We start from the raw sequence: 20,030 nt of genomic DNA on the forward strand, positions 1-20,030 counted from the left end.
GGCACTTTACAAAAAAGAGAAGATCCATTTTAACCGTAAGAACGGAGACCTGACTATCGGACCACTCAGCTTGACGGACGAGGGCAAGTACAAGGTCACCATGACACCCAAAAGTGGAAAGGCTGAGGAAAAGACTTTCACACTCAAAGTCACTGTCAGCGCGGGTCGCCGTCGCTCGCATTCCCTGCCGCTGTTGGTGATTTGCAGCATGAGCCTCATGTGGTTGTTGTAAACGACCAGAATGGGCTGAGCTCTCATTCGTCCGCATTGTCTTCCTGCTGCATCGGCAAATGACAGGAGGAAGAGGAAGAGGACTTTGCATCTGAACTGCAAGGAGCTGCATTTCAACTTAATTGCGTCTGGGTCCTTCTGAAGAAGAAAAAAAGTGCGTTCGGTCACCGTGTCACATATTATTTATACTGTCTGTAACCAAGTGAGGTGACTTCTTCTTTTCTGTTTGGCTCAAATGATTGCACCCGGAAATTTGATTTCATATCATTTTGCATGTTTTCTTGACCTTTAATGTGTGTGTAATTGCTTGATTTTGCTGGAGAGCAATCCAAATTAAAATACTTTGTTCAATGCTTGGAATAAAATCTTTATCAATTCCGCATTCCACTCATTTGATAGGGCCGGCACTTATTTGGGAGTTGTTAGCCCGAGTGACGTCTTCAGATGCGACGCGAAACTAAGGCCACTAGATGGCGCGATTACCCCTTCGATCTGAAATAGTTTTTAAAGAGGTCGAGCTAAAATAACATTTCAATTGGACTTGATATGAATACTTAGTCCAATTGGGTCGTAAAGTAATAATTTTCTTTTTCTAATTTGATGGTGGCTCCTTTTTTTTTTTTTCTTTGCAGCAAGTGCAACTTTCACTTTAAGAAGGCGCGTCTGAGCTTCTGCGGCGGCCAAGTGTGTTTATACGCTGCGAGCCTCCTGGAAGGAAGGAAGGGAGGCACATGGAGGCAGCAGGCAGCCGTACGTTTGCATCGGCAACCTGTAGACATGTGAGCCACGTTCGCTGGACCTTCTCTTAGTGGAGAAGGCGGTACGTCTCTCCCCTTAAGAAGAAGGGGGGGAGCCCACATTTGTTCGTTTCTTGCGCCACTCATCGGCAACCGTGCGCGCTCCGAGGGTTTGATCGGCTGGCTCATTCATAGAAAAAGAAGACCGCTCCAGGCCGAGCGTCATGGAAGCACCGCCGGGTAGGAGGTTGCTGCTGCCGGGAGCGCACCTTGGCTGAGCGGCAGTGAAGGAGAGGAGCGGAGGAGATGGCAGCGTCGAGTAATTCAAGCCTCTCTGGTTCGTCCGTGTCATCTGGTAAGAGTTGAAATGCACCGTCTTACATTTGTACATAGAGTATGGTAGCACATGAAATGTCTTCCTTATATCTTATTTGTGCATGCATACATGCGCGTTCATGCTGAATTGGGACCAATCACATTCATAGTTTCCCACTTGGCGGTGGGCTGCAAGCAATGCTCATGTTTGCCAAGTGCACTTCACTTTCCAAGCTTGGAAGTTCTCTGGGGTTGTGAAAACCCAAATATGCCACACAATACAGTGACATCCAGTGGCCTCTTGTATAATGGAACCTGTCCTGACCTGAAACAAAAGATCTCATTTTTAAATCATTGAACCAAAGTATTAGAAATACCAAAATATCGCTACCACTGTTTGGAGGTTGGAACGGAATAATTGCATTCCCATTCCTTTCGATAGGAAACGTTAACTCGGTTTACAGACGTTTCTGCAGCCGACGAAATTTATGGACGTTGTATATTGAAATAAGTATTTTAGCCTGCGCTAGAGTCACCTTTTCCTGATGCGGTGCCCAGTAGGTGGTCATTACCTGTTGACATAACTTGAGTTATAACATGTTTTAGGCAGCGTTATTATTTATGCGTGGACCTCAGAAAGCAGCCACTTTGATACACGTTTTACTTTTTGGACTCCTGCCTTGCTTGCTTTAGAAGGAAACACTTTTCATTTCGAGGGCCGTCATTACCACTCGGCGTAATTATCAGAGGTTACTAGCTGCGTTGCCGCCAGCGATGGAGTGCTTGTCGCAAGGGTATGATTATTTTCAAGTCGAGCTTTTTGGCAGCCAGACTCAACATTTGAATAATCTCCACCACGCGGCAAAATGAATCCTGGCTGGTGCCTGTTTGCTGACCCAAATCGGGCCGTCTGTTCTGGCTGCAAAAGAAATGCGCGTTTGGCTCACTCTGTCTCGCCAGCTCGTTGCGAGCGCGGTTGAATAAAACGCGACACCTTGTCTCGGTGAAAATATGGAATATGCACAGTCTTAGGTGAGAGCTGTTTATTTCAAACTCCCAAATGTTGTTGCCATCGATACAAACGGGAGCATGCACACGACAATGCTCCATTTCTTTCCCACATGGCTCTCAAGAGAGACATTATGTGATGGAGTAAAGAGAACGAAAAAATCCTGTGAGCTTCAGGATGTGAATGACAACATCGTTTAAAGAGATGGAATGAAATGGGAAGGGTTCTGCTCAACACCCCGCAGCACATGCTTCTGCTAAATACTGGTGGTCACCTCAAAAGTCTTTCCACTACTCCTATTTTTCCTCCTTTCCGTTGAGGATCGTGTGAAAGTGAATTCGGACATTACCGGGATTTGACAGTTAGCACAGAGGCTATCGAAATGTCATAGGTCGTACCTGCCGGCTCGAATCGACACCAAGGCTTCGGTGCATTATTTTTTTTTGGACTTGGGTCATCATACAACAGATGGTCTCCCTACTGCTGAGATACACACTCACACAATAGCTTGGTTCTTCTACAAAGCTCTTCTACAGCTTGGTAACAGTCACATGATTTTAGCAGCTTATAATGTGACGTGAGTTTTTCAAGAACACGGCGTCCATGGAGGAAATGATAACGTTGAACCTTGCAGGATGACTGGACGCATTCCTCAGCTGCGTAGCTAATAACAAACATTCTGACCTTTTTGTACTATTTGGATTTCTCATATCTTGTTTTTTTAAATCACATTCCTGCCATATCATTGTAACGATAAATTATAAAATTGAAAAGTGGTGTCAAGTCTACTGACTGAAAGATTAATATATATATATATATATATATAATCACAATATTCCTCAATTCTATTCATCATTTTGGATGTATCTGGGGCTAGAAAGCAAAGCGTGGAGAGTCTCTGTCACCGTAGTTGCTCAATGGGCCAATGAATCATTGCTAAACTGCTAACAGGCTAAAATATTTACACACTCTCCGCTCCCCTTTGTGGCAGTGTTTGTGTTTTTTTTTTCTAACACTATCTGTGCATATCTGAAAAATCTGGCAAATTTAGATTTTGAAAACTCGTATGATATTTTTCACATTTTTTAGAGAATTTTTTATTTTTATAGTTGCACTTTACTGAGTCTATATTATACACCCACAGGTACCCAAAATGCAGGCATGTTATCTTCATTCATCAAATATGCTCTTTGCCACACGAGTAAACATGATTATTATTTTAATGAGCCCATGTGACTGTAGATGAACTCGTCGGCGATGCGTCTAATTGCTTTCGGGGGGGCTGGCCTCCAGCTGTGTCATCCGGCATTCTCCCCCATCGGCAGGCACTTAGAAATATGAAAACCCTTTTGATGTTTTGCCCGTATTTGCATCATCATACATGTTGTGAGTCTAGAGGAGTGTCTGTTTGATTCCGAATCGAAAGAAACCAAGGTGGTAGATTCCAAGAAGAGTATTTGGCAGACAATCAGATGAAATCAAATTTCTTTGAACAAACTGCAGTGGAATCAATCTTTTTAGTCTGCACAGTGCAATGCCCAGCCAACCACACAGACAACATATCTGCAAACGCAATCTCATGATGATTCATTTCTTTATCGTGTACATGAGGTTTTGAGAAACCACGAATCGAATGAGGAAATTTGATCTGGCTGCGCTGAAGAAAATGAACCCCCAAATGCACAGGCTAATTTTTCCTACTTTGAAAATGGCCTTTAAAAGATCCGAACTGGTGATGCTGTTAGACGTCTATTATTTTACTGCTTGATCCACAGTAGCCTCATCTAACAAGTGCTTACTAGTTGACACAAATTTAATCCCCCGGAGCGCTCAGGTGTGTTTTATTTCACCACTTCAGGCCTGAAGGGTGTGGTGGGCAAAGGAATGCATGTTGATAGGATTCATGATGCACTTACTACTCTTAACTGCTCTGTGTTGTTCAGTCAACAAACTTTAAGGAAGGCTACGTTAGCGCAATGCTAACAATGAAGTGTCAAATCAGCTCCAGACTCAACTTTCAAATTAAATATCACGTTACAATAACATTAAATTGGCTTTGTGGGGATAAAACGCATCTTTGTTTTTGATGAACACTTTGACCTACTACGCTACTGTATTTCAATGTTGATTGAAATTCTTTTTGATATTTGGATAGCTAAATGGTTTTTAGGTGGTATTTGGTAAAACAAAATATATATATATATACACACACGAACAGGAGTTTATGCCTTTGTAATGTAATTTCCTCATAGTAAATGTTCTGGGCTGGTGCCATAGATCCAGTACAAGTTGGAATGTATCGATTGTCCTTGAGGCAAAAAAAAAAAAAAAAACGCTGTTTTACACCGTTGAGAGCGACACAGTGACCTGTTTCACTTTTTATGTTTTTACAGACCCTGAGGATTACCAACCACCAATATGGAAGTCCTACTGTGAGTACAATGATTAACGATAAATTTGCCCTCTGTGTGGGAAGTGTATTAGTCATTTGTAAACCATCCGCACGCTTTTCCAATATGTGATGTGAATGAAAACCATTGATTTCAAATGAGGCTTTCTTTCGTCATGCTGAGCAACATGAACTGGAGTGTGAGTAAAATAGGTTACGCTCGCTGGAGAAAACACGATTTTCTCTCTGTGAAGAGGATCTGAATATCGCCCGCTTCTCCATCCAGTGTTTTATGCCTTGCGGGAGGAAATGGATCCACTCGTCCATATTTGATGCCACTCCAATCATTTTAAGTGGGGAGCAACACCAGTGCAAATGGAAACTGTGACACATTGTAGCAATTTCCTTTTGTTGCATTTGTTTTCCATATATTAAATGTCTGCATATTTTTCTAATCATTGTGTTTGGTCCCATCAGCACTTATTGTGTCAAAGGGATGGATGAGGCCCAGATCTTAAGTCATTTTGACAAAAACATGAAAATACACACAGTGAGGAAGCTTGTTCCCTTCCAGCAGAATTTTCTGTGATGAAAAGTGGGCTCGGCTTCACACGGGCTGCAGCTGAGGAACTATGGGCTGCATTGATGGAGCTAGGATTTTGTCCTGGACGGGCCATGGGGGTCTGAAAACACCTCCAAAATATATTTCTTTTATAAACTCCAAATATTCTTCAGAAAACGCTAATAAATATTCATAATACGTTCCGTATTGGCCATGAGGGGAAATGTGATTAAAGATTACCAGAAAATCATAAAATACCCAAAGTCAATTACCTAACCTTTCACCCTTTTACAATGTCCGGGCCACACTTGCTGCCATCTAGCAGCTTCTAATTTAGTATACCTCTTCTTAAATGTACATCGGCGACATTTTTTTTGGGTCCAATCTACTATTTTGAAGTAATTACAACTTGCACTGAATTGCACACGCACAGGCCTTAATTAAAGTCCACATATGTTTCTCTAACAGTGTACCAATTACAGCAGGAGGCCCCAAGACCGAAAAGGATCGTATGTCCCAAAGAGGTGAGTGAGTATATAGGAGCGGAAGAAATATTTGTATACTCACGTTTTTTTGGTTGACTGACTTTTTTTTTGTTTTACAGATGGAAAGCAGGCCAAAATATTACGGCAGAGAGTGAGTGTAAATCTAATTACTGTATTAAAAATGTTTAACTTTTTTATTTTTGAATCCAATATGTTATAATTGGTTCCAGGTTCTATGGCATGATCTCTCGAGAGTATGCAGATGAACTTCTCAGGCCTGCTGATGGTTCCTACTTGATCAGGGAAAGCCAAAGACAGCCCGGGACGCACACTTTGGCCTTAAGGTATCAAAGCTAAAGCTAATTTCATCCAGCTCGCTTGTCTCACCTCGACTCAAACCATTCGTCTAGATTCGGGCCGCAGACTCTCAACTACAGGCTGTTCTACGATGGGAAGCACTTTGTCGCCGAGAAGAGGTTCGAGTCCGTGCACGACCTGGTCACGGACGCCCTCATCACACTCTACATCGAGACTAAGGCGGCGGAGTATATCGCTAAAATGACTGCAAATCCCATTTATGAGCATCTTGGGTATACCTCGCTGCTAAAGGACAAGGTGGTGCACAGGCTGAGCCGCGGACACACACAATCCCGCAGGGTTACCTTTGTCAGGGATGAACAGGTGAGTGCATGACTGTGTGGTAGTAGCCAATTTTCTAAATGTTAGCATGTTATGTCAAGTCACACACTCAATTCCTTGCGTGTGTGTGTGTGTGTGTACATATATCGGTGATCTGGGCGTTTGAACAGATCCGGAGTGATACTGTGATTCTAATCAACTTTCGCCCTACATTTTTACAGTGGCACCAAAGTGATTTTAGAGGACGAGTTGTCCTGGGAGTTAAGTGCACATTATCAGATAGCTGCCTGCGGGTGTGTGTTGCCATGCTTCATTGCTTTCTCTGAAAGGTAATGATGACCGAGTGGATGTGGCGGCCTTTGCTCTCTGTGGCATGCGTATGAACCCCGCTGAAACAAAAAGCGCATTGTTTTCCACGGGTAGTTTCGTAATGGTCCCTGAATGTCTTCCAAGGAAGCGCTCCTTTTCCCTGCAAGAGATTGAGCAATCCGTCCACTAGGGGGCAATCTTTATGCTTGTGCTCTATAATGTTTAATTGACACCACGTGATTTCTTCTAATAAATTAAAGACATTTAAAGGATATTATCCACAGTGAGTATTTTGGCGACACCTGACAACTCTGAGCGTGAGCATCAGCTGTGCTATCGGCATCAGTCATCGCTTCGCTTATCTGTAACATGACACCCAAGACATTAATACAGCTAATGGTCATCGATCAACATGTCATCAATCGATTTAAAATGCCTCGGTGTGTTCATTTTTAGGATACCCGACCGACAATCATCAATGGTCGTTTGAGTCACAGCAATGTTTGATGTCCTGAAAGTCGTCTTGTGTACATTTCAAATATCTCTGCAGGTCTTTTTGATTATTTTTTTTTCATACGGCATACAATGATCTGAGCTGTCAGCAGATGTTTGCACCTTTTTTTTTTTTGGCTTGATTAGATTTATCCAAAAAGCCCAGCTCACCTCCGATGGCTTAAATGTGGAAAAGTCTTTTTGACCTTCATGTTTACCATTCGCACAGCCGCGCCCTGAGGCTTCACTTACACAGTGGCTTCACTGTATGGCACGTATTTACCCTTCTAATGCGGGGCTGTGGGCTCACGGTGCAACCAAAATGCTTCCCGGGGGCCGAAAAAGGGAACTCGGCCTGTAGGTTTATCTCCTCAGTTAAATTCCATTTGCATGCTGAATGTGGTCAGACGTCTACCACATTCCTCCTGATCCTCACCACTCTGACTGGCTGAGGTGCCGGTCAGGCTGGTCTGGTTACTTCCCCTAGAATGATCCTCACAGTAATGTCTCTGTTGTTTGTACAGATAATAACCTGCTCTGTCAGTAAATACCCCCTCGTTTGAAAAAAAAAAAAAAAAAAAATCTCTATTTCGACTAACTTTGGACTCACACGAGTCCACTTTGTGCCCTCACAAAGACTCGGAATAAAAGGAGTCAAGGCAGTCCAAAAGAAAGCTGAGCTTGTTGTGTGTGACCACCTTTTGTCCTTTTCTTCCATGTCTTTTCTTTGGCCAGACAAGAGGCCATCTGCCCGTAGACAAAGCTCATTGGTGCCCCCGCCCCTCCCTTCTTGAGGCTAAAATATCCAGTGATATATTTCTCATCTGTCCCTCCCTTCTGACTTGTATGCTAAATTGTATCCTCTGGTATGTGTAGGTCTTCTCAAAGAATGTCACGCTCAGTGACAGCTGCCATGTCAGTCTTTGCAGCGATGCTTTAAGTATGAGGACAAAAAGGAAAAAAAAAATCCAGTCTATTTTGGAAATTGCCTCGAAAAAAAAACATGAAACTCCAATTCAGTGGGCTTCCGAAAGATTAGCTGTTTTGCTTTTCTTTTAATAAAATATTTGTTCTAAAATTAAATTTAAAATTAAATTAATATATGTTTAAATAATAAATATAAACAATTCATAAATTAAATTACATTTTTAAATGAAAACACTTTTAAAGTCAACCAATGCTAATCGCAATTGCGTTCTCCCGTGTTAAAGAATTGAACTATTCACGTGTGTGTTTCTTTCTTTGTGTTGTGTAAATTGTGTGTTTTTTGTTCTCTTGTGTTGACTAGTCACGGAATGATAATAAGGGCAGTTGACCGGCTTCCTGTACTTGCTTACGTGCACAAATTCAACTCGACCTTAGCAACAGCCCCCCACTGCTAAACCACCGTATGGCAAAATGAGCTTCCTTTGCTCTTTTACATGGATTTGAGCACTCTCGGATTATTTCCTATATCTGGATTATAGCAGTAATCCCCCCATCCCCGGATTCTGTCTCTTCTTGTGACTGATGGAAATTGTTTGCTACTGTTTCCGGAAGACTCCACGCGTGTGTTAGGGTGGGGGAATTCCACCAGCTATCTAACAAAGCTAGAGGTCATGATCTCTTCAGAAGCTCCTCATCTGTCCCGGCCCAATAATCTCGGGTTCTGTTTTGTGACACATTTAGGAAGCCCGAGTGCTTGGCTCTCTGCGTGCTGCTGGCATTTTTGAATCTGCAGCTAAGTGGAGTGGAGTGTGTCCGGAAGGCAGGAGGCTAATGTGAGAGTGCTCTGTGATATAAAGAGGGCGTCTGCACTATTGATCCCGCTTTACAGAGCTGTTGAGCTGTGTGAAACAGTCCTGACAGCAAGCACCCCCCCCCTCCCCTCCCACAGCCCCTCCCCATCATAGAGCCTGTTCTCTCTCTCTCTCTCTCCCTCTCTCACTCTTTTCTGGGCGTGTGAAAGAGGGCCATTGTGCGAGGCACACTCCAACCCTCAGGCCACCCAACTGCCCATCTTGTTCCTCGTCTCCCCTCCCCGTCAAAGCCAGAAGTGGAGCCATCAGTTGCCCTCTAAACTAGAGGGGAGCGGATTAGCCGTCCGGCACCCTTTTTGCATCTTCCTCCGGAGGAGATGGAGGGTCCGTGGGAACAGTCCAGTACGGAGGCCGAAAATAACCGAGGAGGTTTAGCGGGGGAGCTGACTAACCATAAAGCTAAAAGACAAGAGCGGAAGCGACAGGAATTGTTAGCGTTTGCGCTGGGAGTCAAACTTGGGAGCAAAGGGACACTTTTGTGGAAGCCTCTAAAACTCTTGGCCTCCTGTCCACAGATTTCGTCTTCTCTGGTGAGACAGAGCGCTTTGAAAGACACCACTGAGAAGCAGTGCTCCTATGAGAAGATCCATAACTTCAAGGTGAGCTGTTTTTATTTTTGCGTGTGCACATTTTGAATGGAAATGGAGATATTATATGGTTTTACATTAGCAGCTAAAGTGTTGTTTTGATGGAAGCAAACACAGCTGATCTATAAATAATGCCCCCCCCCCCCCCCCCCATTTACAGCGGAACGTATTGATTATTGATTTTAAACTCTTTGTGTTACTCTATTGACGCCAAATAAAGTAATGGTTCCTTTTATGTCCTGAAAGCACTATAGACAGTTTGGAGTTAATTTCTGAGAATATCTATTAAGTTTCAAAAGTTCCAATTGGTCATTTGAGAACAAAAACAAATCCCTAAGCATCAGCCATATGTTCATTTCAGTCTTTCCATATTTGGAAGGTGTGTGTTTTGACTACACACAGGTGTCATCCTTATAATGTTTTGGGATACACAAACATGACTTGCAGATTTGCATGTATTTGATTGCCTAGCAGCAGATGCTAGACACAAAATCGGAAATCCTTTAATCTGCCAGCCCACTGAGGGACCCTATCCCAAAGTGAGCTCTGTGTTGCCCATCATAAGGATTCTTCTCCAACTTGGACATGGAGGTGCAATGCTCAACTGTGGGTTTGTAATCGTGGGTTGTCCACTTGCAGGTACACACCTTTCGAGGGCCACACTGGTGCGAGTACTGCGCCAACTTCATGTGGGGTCTGATTGCCCAAGGTGTCCGCTGCTCAGGTAACTCCATAGCGGAGCATTCACTCACTAGACAAAGAATTTCTTGTCGGTCACAAGGCATATGCGAAACCCAACTCCAAGTTAAGTTGTGAATTGCAAATTCTCATCAACCCATATATAATTGATTTTTTTTTATTATTATTTTATAAACATTTGTTTCTTATTATTTTATTATTTTTCATTATTATTTTTATTTTTTGTGTGTGTTGACTATTGACTTTTTTTAATGTAACGCCTTCCCAAAAAGCTCTGATCATCCTTCATTTTAGAAACACTCTGAGCAAACACCCATTTTGATGCCCAATGCAATTCCGCCGCATGGGTGGAGTTTTCATTTCTGGGTGTATTATTGGCTTCCTGCGAGCAGACAGAAACAGGCGTTTGCGCTGTTGTGGGAGTGTTCACAGCAGACCAGCTCCCCGTCCGATGAAAACATCTCTTCTTATTCCCTTTAAATTCAATTAAATATATAAATGACATAGTATGTTTGTGTGAAAGGTTATAGACGGGTCAAATGTATCTAAATATAAATCATCACAAGATTTCATTTTTGGAGCACAGACACAAATCAAGACCTGGCAGCTTTTCCCCCAAAACACAGTGTTTGTTGTTAACGCATTTTCCACGCTGCTAAGCCTGCCGGCTTAGCCTGCACCATGAGAACTCGTGCTTTTGAAAGCAGAAAGAACATCTTTGCCCTCTCTCACTCTCATTTCTAACTCGGATGCATCGCCGCAAGGACACTAGCCACCATTTTAATCCCAAATCTGTCGTCGGACATCTTTGACACACTTTGCTCGTAACTCCAACGACTTCCTGTTGTCGTTATCTCATATTTGCGCAGTGAAGCAAGCGAGAGCGGCCGTGCCGTGTGATAGTACTCGTCACTTTCACTTGGTCTTAAGCCTCACACCGCTGTGTTTGGGTTATCGCGGCTGCCGAGGCTGATGGCCCTTTCATTATCTCCTCCCCCCCCCCCCCCCCCCCCCCGTAGATTGCGGGCTGAATGTACACAAACAGTGCGCCAAACTGGTTCCAAGCGACTGCCAACCAGATCTACGGCGGATAAAGAAAGTGTTCAGCTGCGATCTCACCACTCTGGTCAAAGCCCATAACACCCCGAGGCCAATGGTGGTGGATCTCTGCATCCGAGAGATTGAGCTCCGAGGTAAGATGGCGGAGGCGGTATTCGTGTGTGCACACCTTGACGACGTTTGCGTTGCAGGTATGAAATCGGAAGGTCTCTACAGAGTGTCCGGCTTTTCAGAGCACATCGAGGACGTTAGACTCGCCTTTGACCGAGGTTTGTCATCTTCGCATCATCTTGAATAAGCTGACGGAAAAATATGTTCCCATGAGTGGAAAAAAAAAAGAATAATTTTGCTCAAATTTGGTGAGAATATTTTACACAAATATTGTTTGTATTCTCGTCAACAGAAGGTGAAAAGGCCGACATCAGTGCCAGTGCCTATGCAGACATCAACATCATTGCCGGCGCTCTGAAGCTTTACTTGCGAGACCTCCCCATCCCAGTCATTACGTTTGACTTGTACCCCAAATTCATTCAAGCTGCAAGTACGGACTCCTCGTTTCATCGCTTGGATTTTTTTTAAACATGTTACTCATTTCAATCATTATTTCTGCAGAAATTCCAAATGCTGAATGCAGACTAGAGGCCATCCACGAGGGTTTGCTGCAGCTTCCCCCGGCTCACTATGAGACTTTACGCTACCTGATGGCTCACCTTAAAAGGTGAGGCACAAAAGATATTGCAGACAAACACAATGCCAAAAATAAGCGCCAAACACTCAAATATCACCATAAATAAAATATTTTCTTTTTTTTGTAAAAATTTACTTTAAGTCAAAATATTGATTTTTTTTTTTTTAATCAATTTTATATATATTTAAAAAAAATCTTATAAATCCCAATTACCTAATAGAACTATTGTAAAACTACACATCCGTTTAAAAACCCTGACAGGGTATTTGTGCTATTACTGCCATCTAGTGGCGTTCGTAGGTATTGCTGGAACTAATGTCATCTACAGCCCAACATATTTTTAAGCCAAGGCACATATTTTACTTTCGTAAACCACGTCACCAGACAAAAACGTCAATAAAAAGTATTTCTACTGAACTAACGATGTGTGCTGGTAACATAAGAGCACTTTATTAGTTCTGCCTGTCATAATAGATTGCTGCCATAGAATAACAGAATTGAGAATTGCTCCACTCGATCCTTTCCAAAGATCGTCTTTGTCACATTCCAGGGTAACAACCTTCGAAAAGGACAATCTCATGACTTCTGAGAACCTGGGCATCGTCTTTGGTCCGACTCTGATGCAGCCCCCAGAGCAGAACGCCTTGACCACGCTGAACGACATGAGGCAACAGAAGCTTGTGGTGCAACTCATGATCGAGAACGAAGATGTCTTATTCTAGCTGTCGGGACCAGGGATCCTTATTTATTTTGACTACCAGAGGAAATCCAAGCCAGCTTTGAGGAGAGTCAATCACGATGCTCCTTTCACGCATGACTCTTTTTGGTGTTGACATTCTCTCGTTTCTATCTGTCACGGAGCGCCAAGACCGTCAGGTATGAGATGTTTACAAGCCACAGCGCTGTTCCCTTTTTATTTGAAGAGTGCCCCCCCCTACCCTCCTGTGTGCAGTCTGTGAACGTGTGAATTCCGAGTGAATATTCCCACGCGTGCAATTCCTGGATCAGTTGTGGGAATGTCATCCAAGTTTTTACGGAAACAACACAACCCCCATGGTAGGTGAAGAAGATGAGACAATTGGTCAATTCATGAAGCACTTTTTTTATTTTCCAACGTGTGTACAGATTTGTTTTGTAAAGATGTTTATTTTTGTCTTTTTACTCGGAATCCCATTGTTTTGTCACAGTAATATATATATATATACGGATGGGAATGATGCATGTTTAGTTGGTGTCTGGATACAAAAGAGTTGCGAAAATAAAAAAAGCTGTGTTCAAAGTCCCTCAGCAAACATTGTAGGTGAGCTCGATTGGGAATTTTAACATCGCCCAGAATGACTGTCATAAATTGCTTAGCGTGACTGCACATTTAATGAACTCACTACATTCGGGTGCCTTAGTTTCCCATTAAGGTTGTCGGACTGTGCTCGTTTTAGGAGTCCACTGCCAAATGTAATTTAAGAGAGTGAATGCCTTAAAACTTTTACTACAAATTAATAATAGTTCAAGCTTCGTGGAATCAATCTGGATGTGATTATATTGGGCTTTGAAACATTAGAGGAACTAATGGGGAGAAATGACCAAGCGCCAGAGCAATGCAATAACAGATTGTCGGGTGCAAGTGTGCCCTCTAGCGACCAAACAGAGAACAACAAGGCTGACCGCGAAGTCATAACACTAGGTTAATATTTTGTTTATTCCCTGAAAAAAACCCTAACTTTCATTTTAAATATATTTGCGATTGTATTTTCAGTTCAGTTGACTGTGCACAAGAATATAATTCACAAAATGAGGTAAACAACCCAAGTTTGGATGTAAGCCAGTCCATTAAAAAAATAGATGGAATGTGTCCTTCACAATTCATCGTGTTGATAAGTGAATTCTCTTGATGAGATGAACCCGTCTTTATCCTCATCCTCGTATTTGAAGATATCATCCACCATCGCCTCGTTCTGTGTGTCGTTTGGCGTGTGGCCATGTTTCTTGAACTCATTTTCCAGGTACTGCTTTACCTGTGATGCACACAGTGACAATTACTGCCGCAAGAGGGCGCACTCACACGTAAAATCACTGCATCACCGCACCTTGACAAAAGATTCGTGCATAGTAAATAAAGGTAAATTTCAGATCATGCTTAATAATAGCAAAAAGAAAAAAAATCAAAATATATTCATAGAGTTTCCCAGAAAAATATAAGAGTACAGATGTTTGGGTTTTTTTATGGGTGAATTTTCACAATACCTCTTTAAAGTTCACAAAACATTCACACTATTAGGTATAATGGGATTAATGCAAGAAAAAGTTCACACCTCCTCCCGAGAAAGCTTCCAGTCATCATTGAGATCCATCTCACGGAAGGAATCGTGCGACCTCGGTCCATTGCGGATATCGACGAGTTCAATGTCAAAAATCAGAGTGCTGCTCGGAGGAATCTTGCCTGCAACCAAACAATAATTGATGTACCTTCTTATTTTTTGTATGCACATTTTTTTTAACATACCTCTCCCTTCTTTCCCATAGGCCAGAGATGGAGGGACGGTGAGTTTCCGGCGCTCTCCTGCGCACATTTGCAGCAGACCCTTGTCCCAGCCCAAGATGACCTCTCGGTTCCCGAGGGTGAACCACACTGGATTTCTATCACCTTCAAGGCGGCTGAAAGTATCCATCAGTTATTTTAGAATACAGTCGCACAATATTTAACGTTCATGTGGAATGATGGATGCATGAAATTGATGACATGGTGGAGCAGTATAAAATACTTAACAGCATTATTAAGTTAGTTCAAGAGAAATTGATGCGACAGATTGGACATCAATTCAAGACATTACCTTGAGTGAAACATGGTGCCGTCACTGTCCAAGTATCCTTCGTGATGGACAAGAAGCATATCTCCATATTTTGTCTTGCGCTGACATAGAAGAGGTTGATGGAGAACTTCGATTTTGACTTCAGGGTCGGGTAGTTTGCCAGCAAAGGCTAGCACAACTACTAAGGATAATACCGAGCAAATGGAAAACAATAACATTGTGTTGAGGAAATAAAAAGCTATCGTGTGACCTCGCGAAGTTTGCAAAATTAAATCACATTAAAAAAATGACACTGTTTTAAGTTAACTACGTGGCACCAAACTTCATGAAAGCTCGCCACTGTTCAACTATTCGCCCTCCTCAAACTCTTATTGGTATATTCCCCTAAGCACTGCCCTGTATCTAAACGCTATCATTTGATTGGTTCTTTTCTACGTCATTTATTTAAATCCACACCCACCCTACGCAAATCCTCTGACGATAAGGCAGAGTGGCCGCTTTGAGACGTATCCAAGAAAAAGTTTACGTACTTTTCTCAACGTAGACGCCATGTAATGTCTGCTGTGTGTTTACTGTACTACGCAAATCTCACTTGGGGGCTGATGCGGTGGCTGCAGTCAGCTGTGCGCCTAATCTTATCATGACAAACAAGTAATGAATGGCAAAAAAACACCTCAACGATGGAGGGAATACTATATAAATGGACCAATTACATCAGCGGTACGTTATCCTTGCTTGATGTTCAAACTGTAATCGCCATGGAAGCTAGCTAGCATGACAACGTCACCGAGTTTGTGATAACATAAAGAAAAGAGGCAGCGGGCAAGCTAACGTCTGCTAAACGCGTCACTTTCTTGCTTGTTGATTTGTACAAACTGACCGGAATCGATCATGTAATGATTGTGATCATTCGTCTTCATCGTGTGCAAGACGATTAGATGTGTCACTTGACTCAAACTTTTAATATACCAGGGTTACATCATGTTCTGTAATTGTTAGCTTTGCCACAGTCGAAAATGACGTCACTTTTAATGTGTATGTCTTTTTAAAATCATTTCCAGGATGGCAACCTCGATGGTTTGTGCTTGACGGGGGAACTTTGTCCTATTATGATTCTCAAGAGGATGCTTGGAAAGGCTGCAAGGGGAGCATTAAAATCTCTGTTTGTGAAATTCAAGGTTTGTGCATCTAACCATTTTTGAGACATTTAAAAAATGGCATGCAAAGAAAAAGTGACAGTCTGATTTCACCGATCTATGCATTTTGGCTGTTAGTTCATTCGTCTGACTCTACACGGCTTGATCTGACAATACCTGGAGAGCAGTACTTCTACCTGAGAGCCATCAATGCAGCAGAGAGGCAAAAATGGCTTGTTGCTCTGGGAACAGCAAAAGCTTGCCTAACTGACAACCGAACAAAAAGAGAGAAGGGTAAATGGGTCATCATAAAATTGAGAAGTTAACCGAGCTTCTTACTGCTGCTTTTATCACCAAAGCATGATTTGGTTTTATATCTCTTTGCAGAACTCCAAGAGAACACAGAAGCACTAAAGACAAAGATGTCCGAGCTCAGGTTGTACTGTGACCTTCTTCTTCAACAAGTGAACAAAATCAAGGACGATGACGGCGAGCATGGTGGCGCAACAGAAGTAAGCAACGCTGTATGGATATTTTCAAAATTCTGCAACCACTTTATCAATTGTTCATTTTTACTGAGTTGTACATTATTTTTGAAATTATTTATATATGTTATAATGTTTTTATTTTTTTTAAACAAGGCTGCTTTGTTGTATCTGCTGTAATTCAACGTATGGTCTCTGTTGTCATTTCAGAGCGGCATCGAAACGGGCGACATGGTGAAGTCGACGTGCAGCACTTTCCTCAAGACCCTCGAGGAGTGCATGCAGATCGCAAATCGCACTTTCACGCCAGATGCGTCCAAGCAGAGCCCGCCGGCGTCGCCTCCCGTCGCCGCCATCAAGCCGCAGAAGGTGCGTTTGTTTTGCTCCCTGATATGATCAAACGCGGCACACATGACGCCCATTCCCACTTTTTTTCCAGATGAAGCCCGTCAATCAGGTGAATCGGCGCCTCGGAGAAAAGTAAGTACAGCTAAGCGTCATGTTATGTTAGCGTTGAATGTTTACATTCCAAATATACCTCAGGTGGAGAGAGTCAGAAACAGAGGTGATGTCACATGACACCCGCAGCCTCGACTCCGGCGCGGATGAACCAGACGGACCAGAACGACAACCTTCCCCTCCAAGTACGTCCAAGTAATTTCCTTCATGTACACGAGAGGCGGGGTCGACTGAAAACGACATCACAATTGCCCGGGGGGGCTCAGGTCGCGATCAATCATGGCTCAGCTTGCAAAAGTCACACGACCAAACTCAGATATCAGTTGTGACCTGAACCCCGAGGTCGATTTCAGTCAACAATCAAAAATATTTCATTTCCATCTTTCTCGTGTACCCACGCAGACACGCACGCCGCCAACGGCGACAGCTCGATCCAGGAGGAGCGAGCCGATCCTCTTCCTCCTGCATCCCATATTACTGCTCAGGGTAAAGGCTCAGCAGAAGACCAGGAGGAAAAGGAGACTCGTGAAGGAGACCAAAGCGTGGAAAGCGGCGGCGAGGGGCCTCAGAAGGAAACACTTCCTGACGGAGATGAGGAGGTTGACTGTGAAGAAGAGATTTTCAAGGATTCGAATGAGAATGAGGAAGTGGAGACTTTTTTCACCACAATGAGTCACAGGTATGAACCTATGTGATGCGTTTCTTTAAGTTTCACTGTCACGGGATTCTTCTGAAGAAGCAAGTCATTAGTATGACAAGCGTTTCGTTTGACTCGTCTGTTGTCGTCTTTATTTTCTCTCTTTTTCTGACTGTTAGCCAACAAAGTGTGAATCTCTATTTCTTTTCCTGTATTGTGTTTTCCCCCCCCTTTGTTTGCTCAAATAAAGTCCGACGATGTGTTTACTATGGTCCTGTCTGAATCTATTATCCTCCTTTTTGTTTTTTAGATTTAGTGATATAAAGCTGGATGAGGACAATGGCATCCCCACGCAAGAGTTTTTGGACTCATGCTATGCAATAGTGCCTGTATTAGGTAGGCCAGTCGTGTCGTCCTCATCTCTTGAGAAAACCAAAGAAAAAGCCGCTGACGAGCCTTGGCTCTTTCTTTTCTTTTCATGCCATCGCTGCTCGCTCTTTCTTTTCTTTTCATGCCGTCGCTGCTCGCTCTGTCCTTCACGACTTCTAAATGCTTTCTGTCTGGCCTTCATACGTTTACAGTTGACTCGAATGCATGGTCAGTTTGAAGAGGCATTCTTGAATATTTAATGACCTTGATGGGATTAAGAAGTTTCCACTCTTTCAATTTTTAAGTCGACTCCTGTGTTGTTTCTCATTTTATTGGACATATAACAATGATTGCTCATTTATGAATTTTTTATTTATTATTTATATTTTTTATTATTTATCATTTTTATGATTTATATATATTTTTAATATTTTTTTAATGCTGACTTTATTTCTGAAATATTTTATCTGTCTTGCATGACCGGACAAGGGACAAAAGAAACGATCATTTTTTTGTGCCCTCTCAGACAAACTTGGCCCTACTGTCTTTGCTCCAGTCAAAATGGACTTTGTGGGAAACATCAAGGTCAGTCGGCATGAAGCTCCAAACAAATACATGAAAGCGATTTCAAAAGTTTTCATTTCCTACTCGTAGAAGATCAATCAGAAGCTAATGTCGGACCCGGACAGCTTCCCTACGCTGCAGTCCATCATCCTGCACGAGGTTGACGCGCAGGTGGCCCAGGTGCGCAACTCGGCCACCGAGGCTCTGCTCTGGCTCAGGCGGGGTCTCAAGTTCCTCAAGGAGTTCCTGATGCAGGTCAACACGGGGGAGCAAGACATCCACGGAGCACTCAGTCAGTAGCAACTCAACGAGCCTAATCGGTACAAATAAGTTTGTATTTGAAACTATCCTCTTCTTCAGATCACGCTTACGGCAAGACTCTTCGCCAATATCACGGATGGGTGGTCCGGGGAGTTTTTGCGGTGAGTCACAAATCACAGATAAAAAAAAAAAAAAGCTTCAGTTCCTCATTTTTTGTTTTTTTTCCCCCAGTTGGCCCTGCGAGCCGCTCCGTCCTATCAGAGCTTCACGGCCGCCTTGGTGACGACAGAAGGCGACGAGCTGAAGAGCGGCTTCATCAGCGGCATGCATAGAGATCTCGACGTCTACCTGCCCGCCATGGACAGTCTACTGGCCATCCTGGACGCCCTCTATGAGGAGTACAACCTGGAGTCCGACGAGGTGGTCTAAAAGGTGACCCGCGCTCGTTTCCAGACTGAAGTTTCAAGACTGAGTCTGCACTGAGGAGCTTTCAGCATCAACAATGAAGTGAAGTTTTTAGTGTAGTCTTTTTTAAAAAAAAAGAATCCATACAAACACTACAAGCTTGATTTCTAAGCTTGAAATGAAAAGTTTGAATGTACATGGAAACAAAATCAATGTCAGTGTTTTTATTATAAACTAACTAGGTGAATTTTGCCTAGTCGACTTTTTATTATTCTAACTTGCCAACGCTGCACTGTTTGTTTAGTTAAAAAAAAAACAGTCACTTTTTTTTTCTTGACTCTAAGAGGGACCATGGAGGAAGGTTTTAGCACCACAACACTGGAGAACTAAATAAATATTCATGTAGAGCGTGGCTATAAACACTCAACAAGCCAATGCATATTATGCATTTTCTAGGTTTATTTATTTTGTCTTAAGTTATAAACATGTCATTAGTTTCATCTCATCTAAAGAGTTACAGTAACATGCCGCCTTGAATGAAGTGACTCGATAAACCTGTTTCATGTCGCGGAAAAAAATGTGCTGATCTCATCCGTCCATATACGATGTCATCATGATACTACTGTGCTAACTTATTACTTAGAAACCAGTGAAACTTTTTTAAGACCTTGTTACAATTGTTTTTGTTTTTTATGCCTACAATAAACTTCCACAAATCAAAATATGGTTGTGGATATGTGCAAATGTTAATCACGTAAAAAGTATTTGATTGCTTTTTTGTATCTATAGAAATATTTGATATGTATTCAATAAACATAATTGAATTGTCTTGTGTCCAAGCTTTGTTAAAACCTTTTGCTAAGATAAATGCAACGTTGCCCATGAGTGCATTTAAGAGTTTCAAATA

The 20,030-nt window shown here is 42.6% G+C and overlaps 3 protein-coding genes across 4 annotated transcripts; 2 read left to right on the forward strand and 1 right to left on the reverse strand.

Moving 5' to 3' along the window:
* The first annotated feature begins 253 nt into the window (after positions 1 to 253).
* On the forward strand, positions 254 to 13,282 carry chn2 (chimerin 2). Of its 2 annotated transcripts, none has more exons than XM_061288810.1 (13): positions 254 to 385; positions 864 to 1,323; positions 4,686 to 4,724; positions 5,712 to 5,767; positions 5,848 to 5,879; positions 5,959 to 6,072; positions 6,139 to 6,409; positions 9,483 to 9,566; positions 10,194 to 10,278; positions 11,273 to 11,446; positions 11,504 to 11,581; positions 11,716 to 11,853; positions 11,925 to 12,034. In XM_061288810.1, exons 2-13 carry the CDS (start codon positions 1,275 to 1,277, stop codon positions 12,032 to 12,034), a joined length of 1,230 nt encoding a protein of 409 aa, XP_061144794.1. In that variant the 5' UTR covers positions 254 to 385; positions 864 to 1,274. The 2 variants fall into 2 exon arrangements, with proteins under 2 accessions (XP_061144794.1, XP_061144793.1); XM_061288809.1 differs by lacking the exon at positions 254 to 385 and adding an exon at positions 12,551 to 13,282 and having other exon boundaries at positions 883 to 1,323; positions 11,925 to 12,030.
* Positions 13,083 to 15,167, reverse strand: fkbp14 (FKBP prolyl isomerase 14). The gene is made up of 4 exons (XM_061288913.1): positions 14,829 to 15,167; positions 14,501 to 14,652; positions 14,310 to 14,437; positions 13,083 to 14,012 (listed from the first exon to the last, which is right to left on the reverse strand). The coding sequence occupies exons 1-4, from the start codon at positions 15,023 to 15,025 to the stop codon at positions 13,854 to 13,856; spliced, it is 636 nt and encodes a 211-aa protein (XP_061144897.1). The 5' UTR covers positions 15,026 to 15,167; the 3' UTR covers positions 13,083 to 13,853.
* A 49-nt stretch (positions 15,168 to 15,216) lies between these two features.
* On the forward strand, positions 15,217 to 19,952 carry plekha8 (pleckstrin homology domain containing, family A (phosphoinositide binding specific) member 8). The gene is made up of 13 exons (XM_061288771.1): positions 15,217 to 15,527; positions 15,869 to 15,985; positions 16,082 to 16,237; positions 16,331 to 16,455; positions 16,639 to 16,797; positions 16,868 to 16,908; positions 16,972 to 17,072; positions 17,290 to 17,566; positions 17,835 to 17,920; positions 18,420 to 18,478; positions 18,548 to 18,749; positions 18,818 to 18,879; positions 18,950 to 19,952. The coding sequence occupies exons 1-13, from the start codon at positions 15,488 to 15,490 to the stop codon at positions 19,145 to 19,147; spliced, it is 1,623 nt and encodes a 540-aa protein (XP_061144755.1). The 5' UTR covers positions 15,217 to 15,487; the 3' UTR covers positions 19,148 to 19,952.
* The last annotated feature ends 78 nt before the right edge of the window (positions 19,953 to 20,030 follow it).

The sequence above is a fragment of the Syngnathus typhle genome, linkage group LG10, assembly GCF_033458585.1.
Source record: "Syngnathus typhle isolate RoL2023-S1 ecotype Sweden linkage group LG10, RoL_Styp_1.0, whole genome shotgun sequence".
NCBI lineage: Eukaryota > Metazoa > Chordata > Actinopteri > Syngnathiformes > Syngnathidae > Syngnathus > Syngnathus typhle.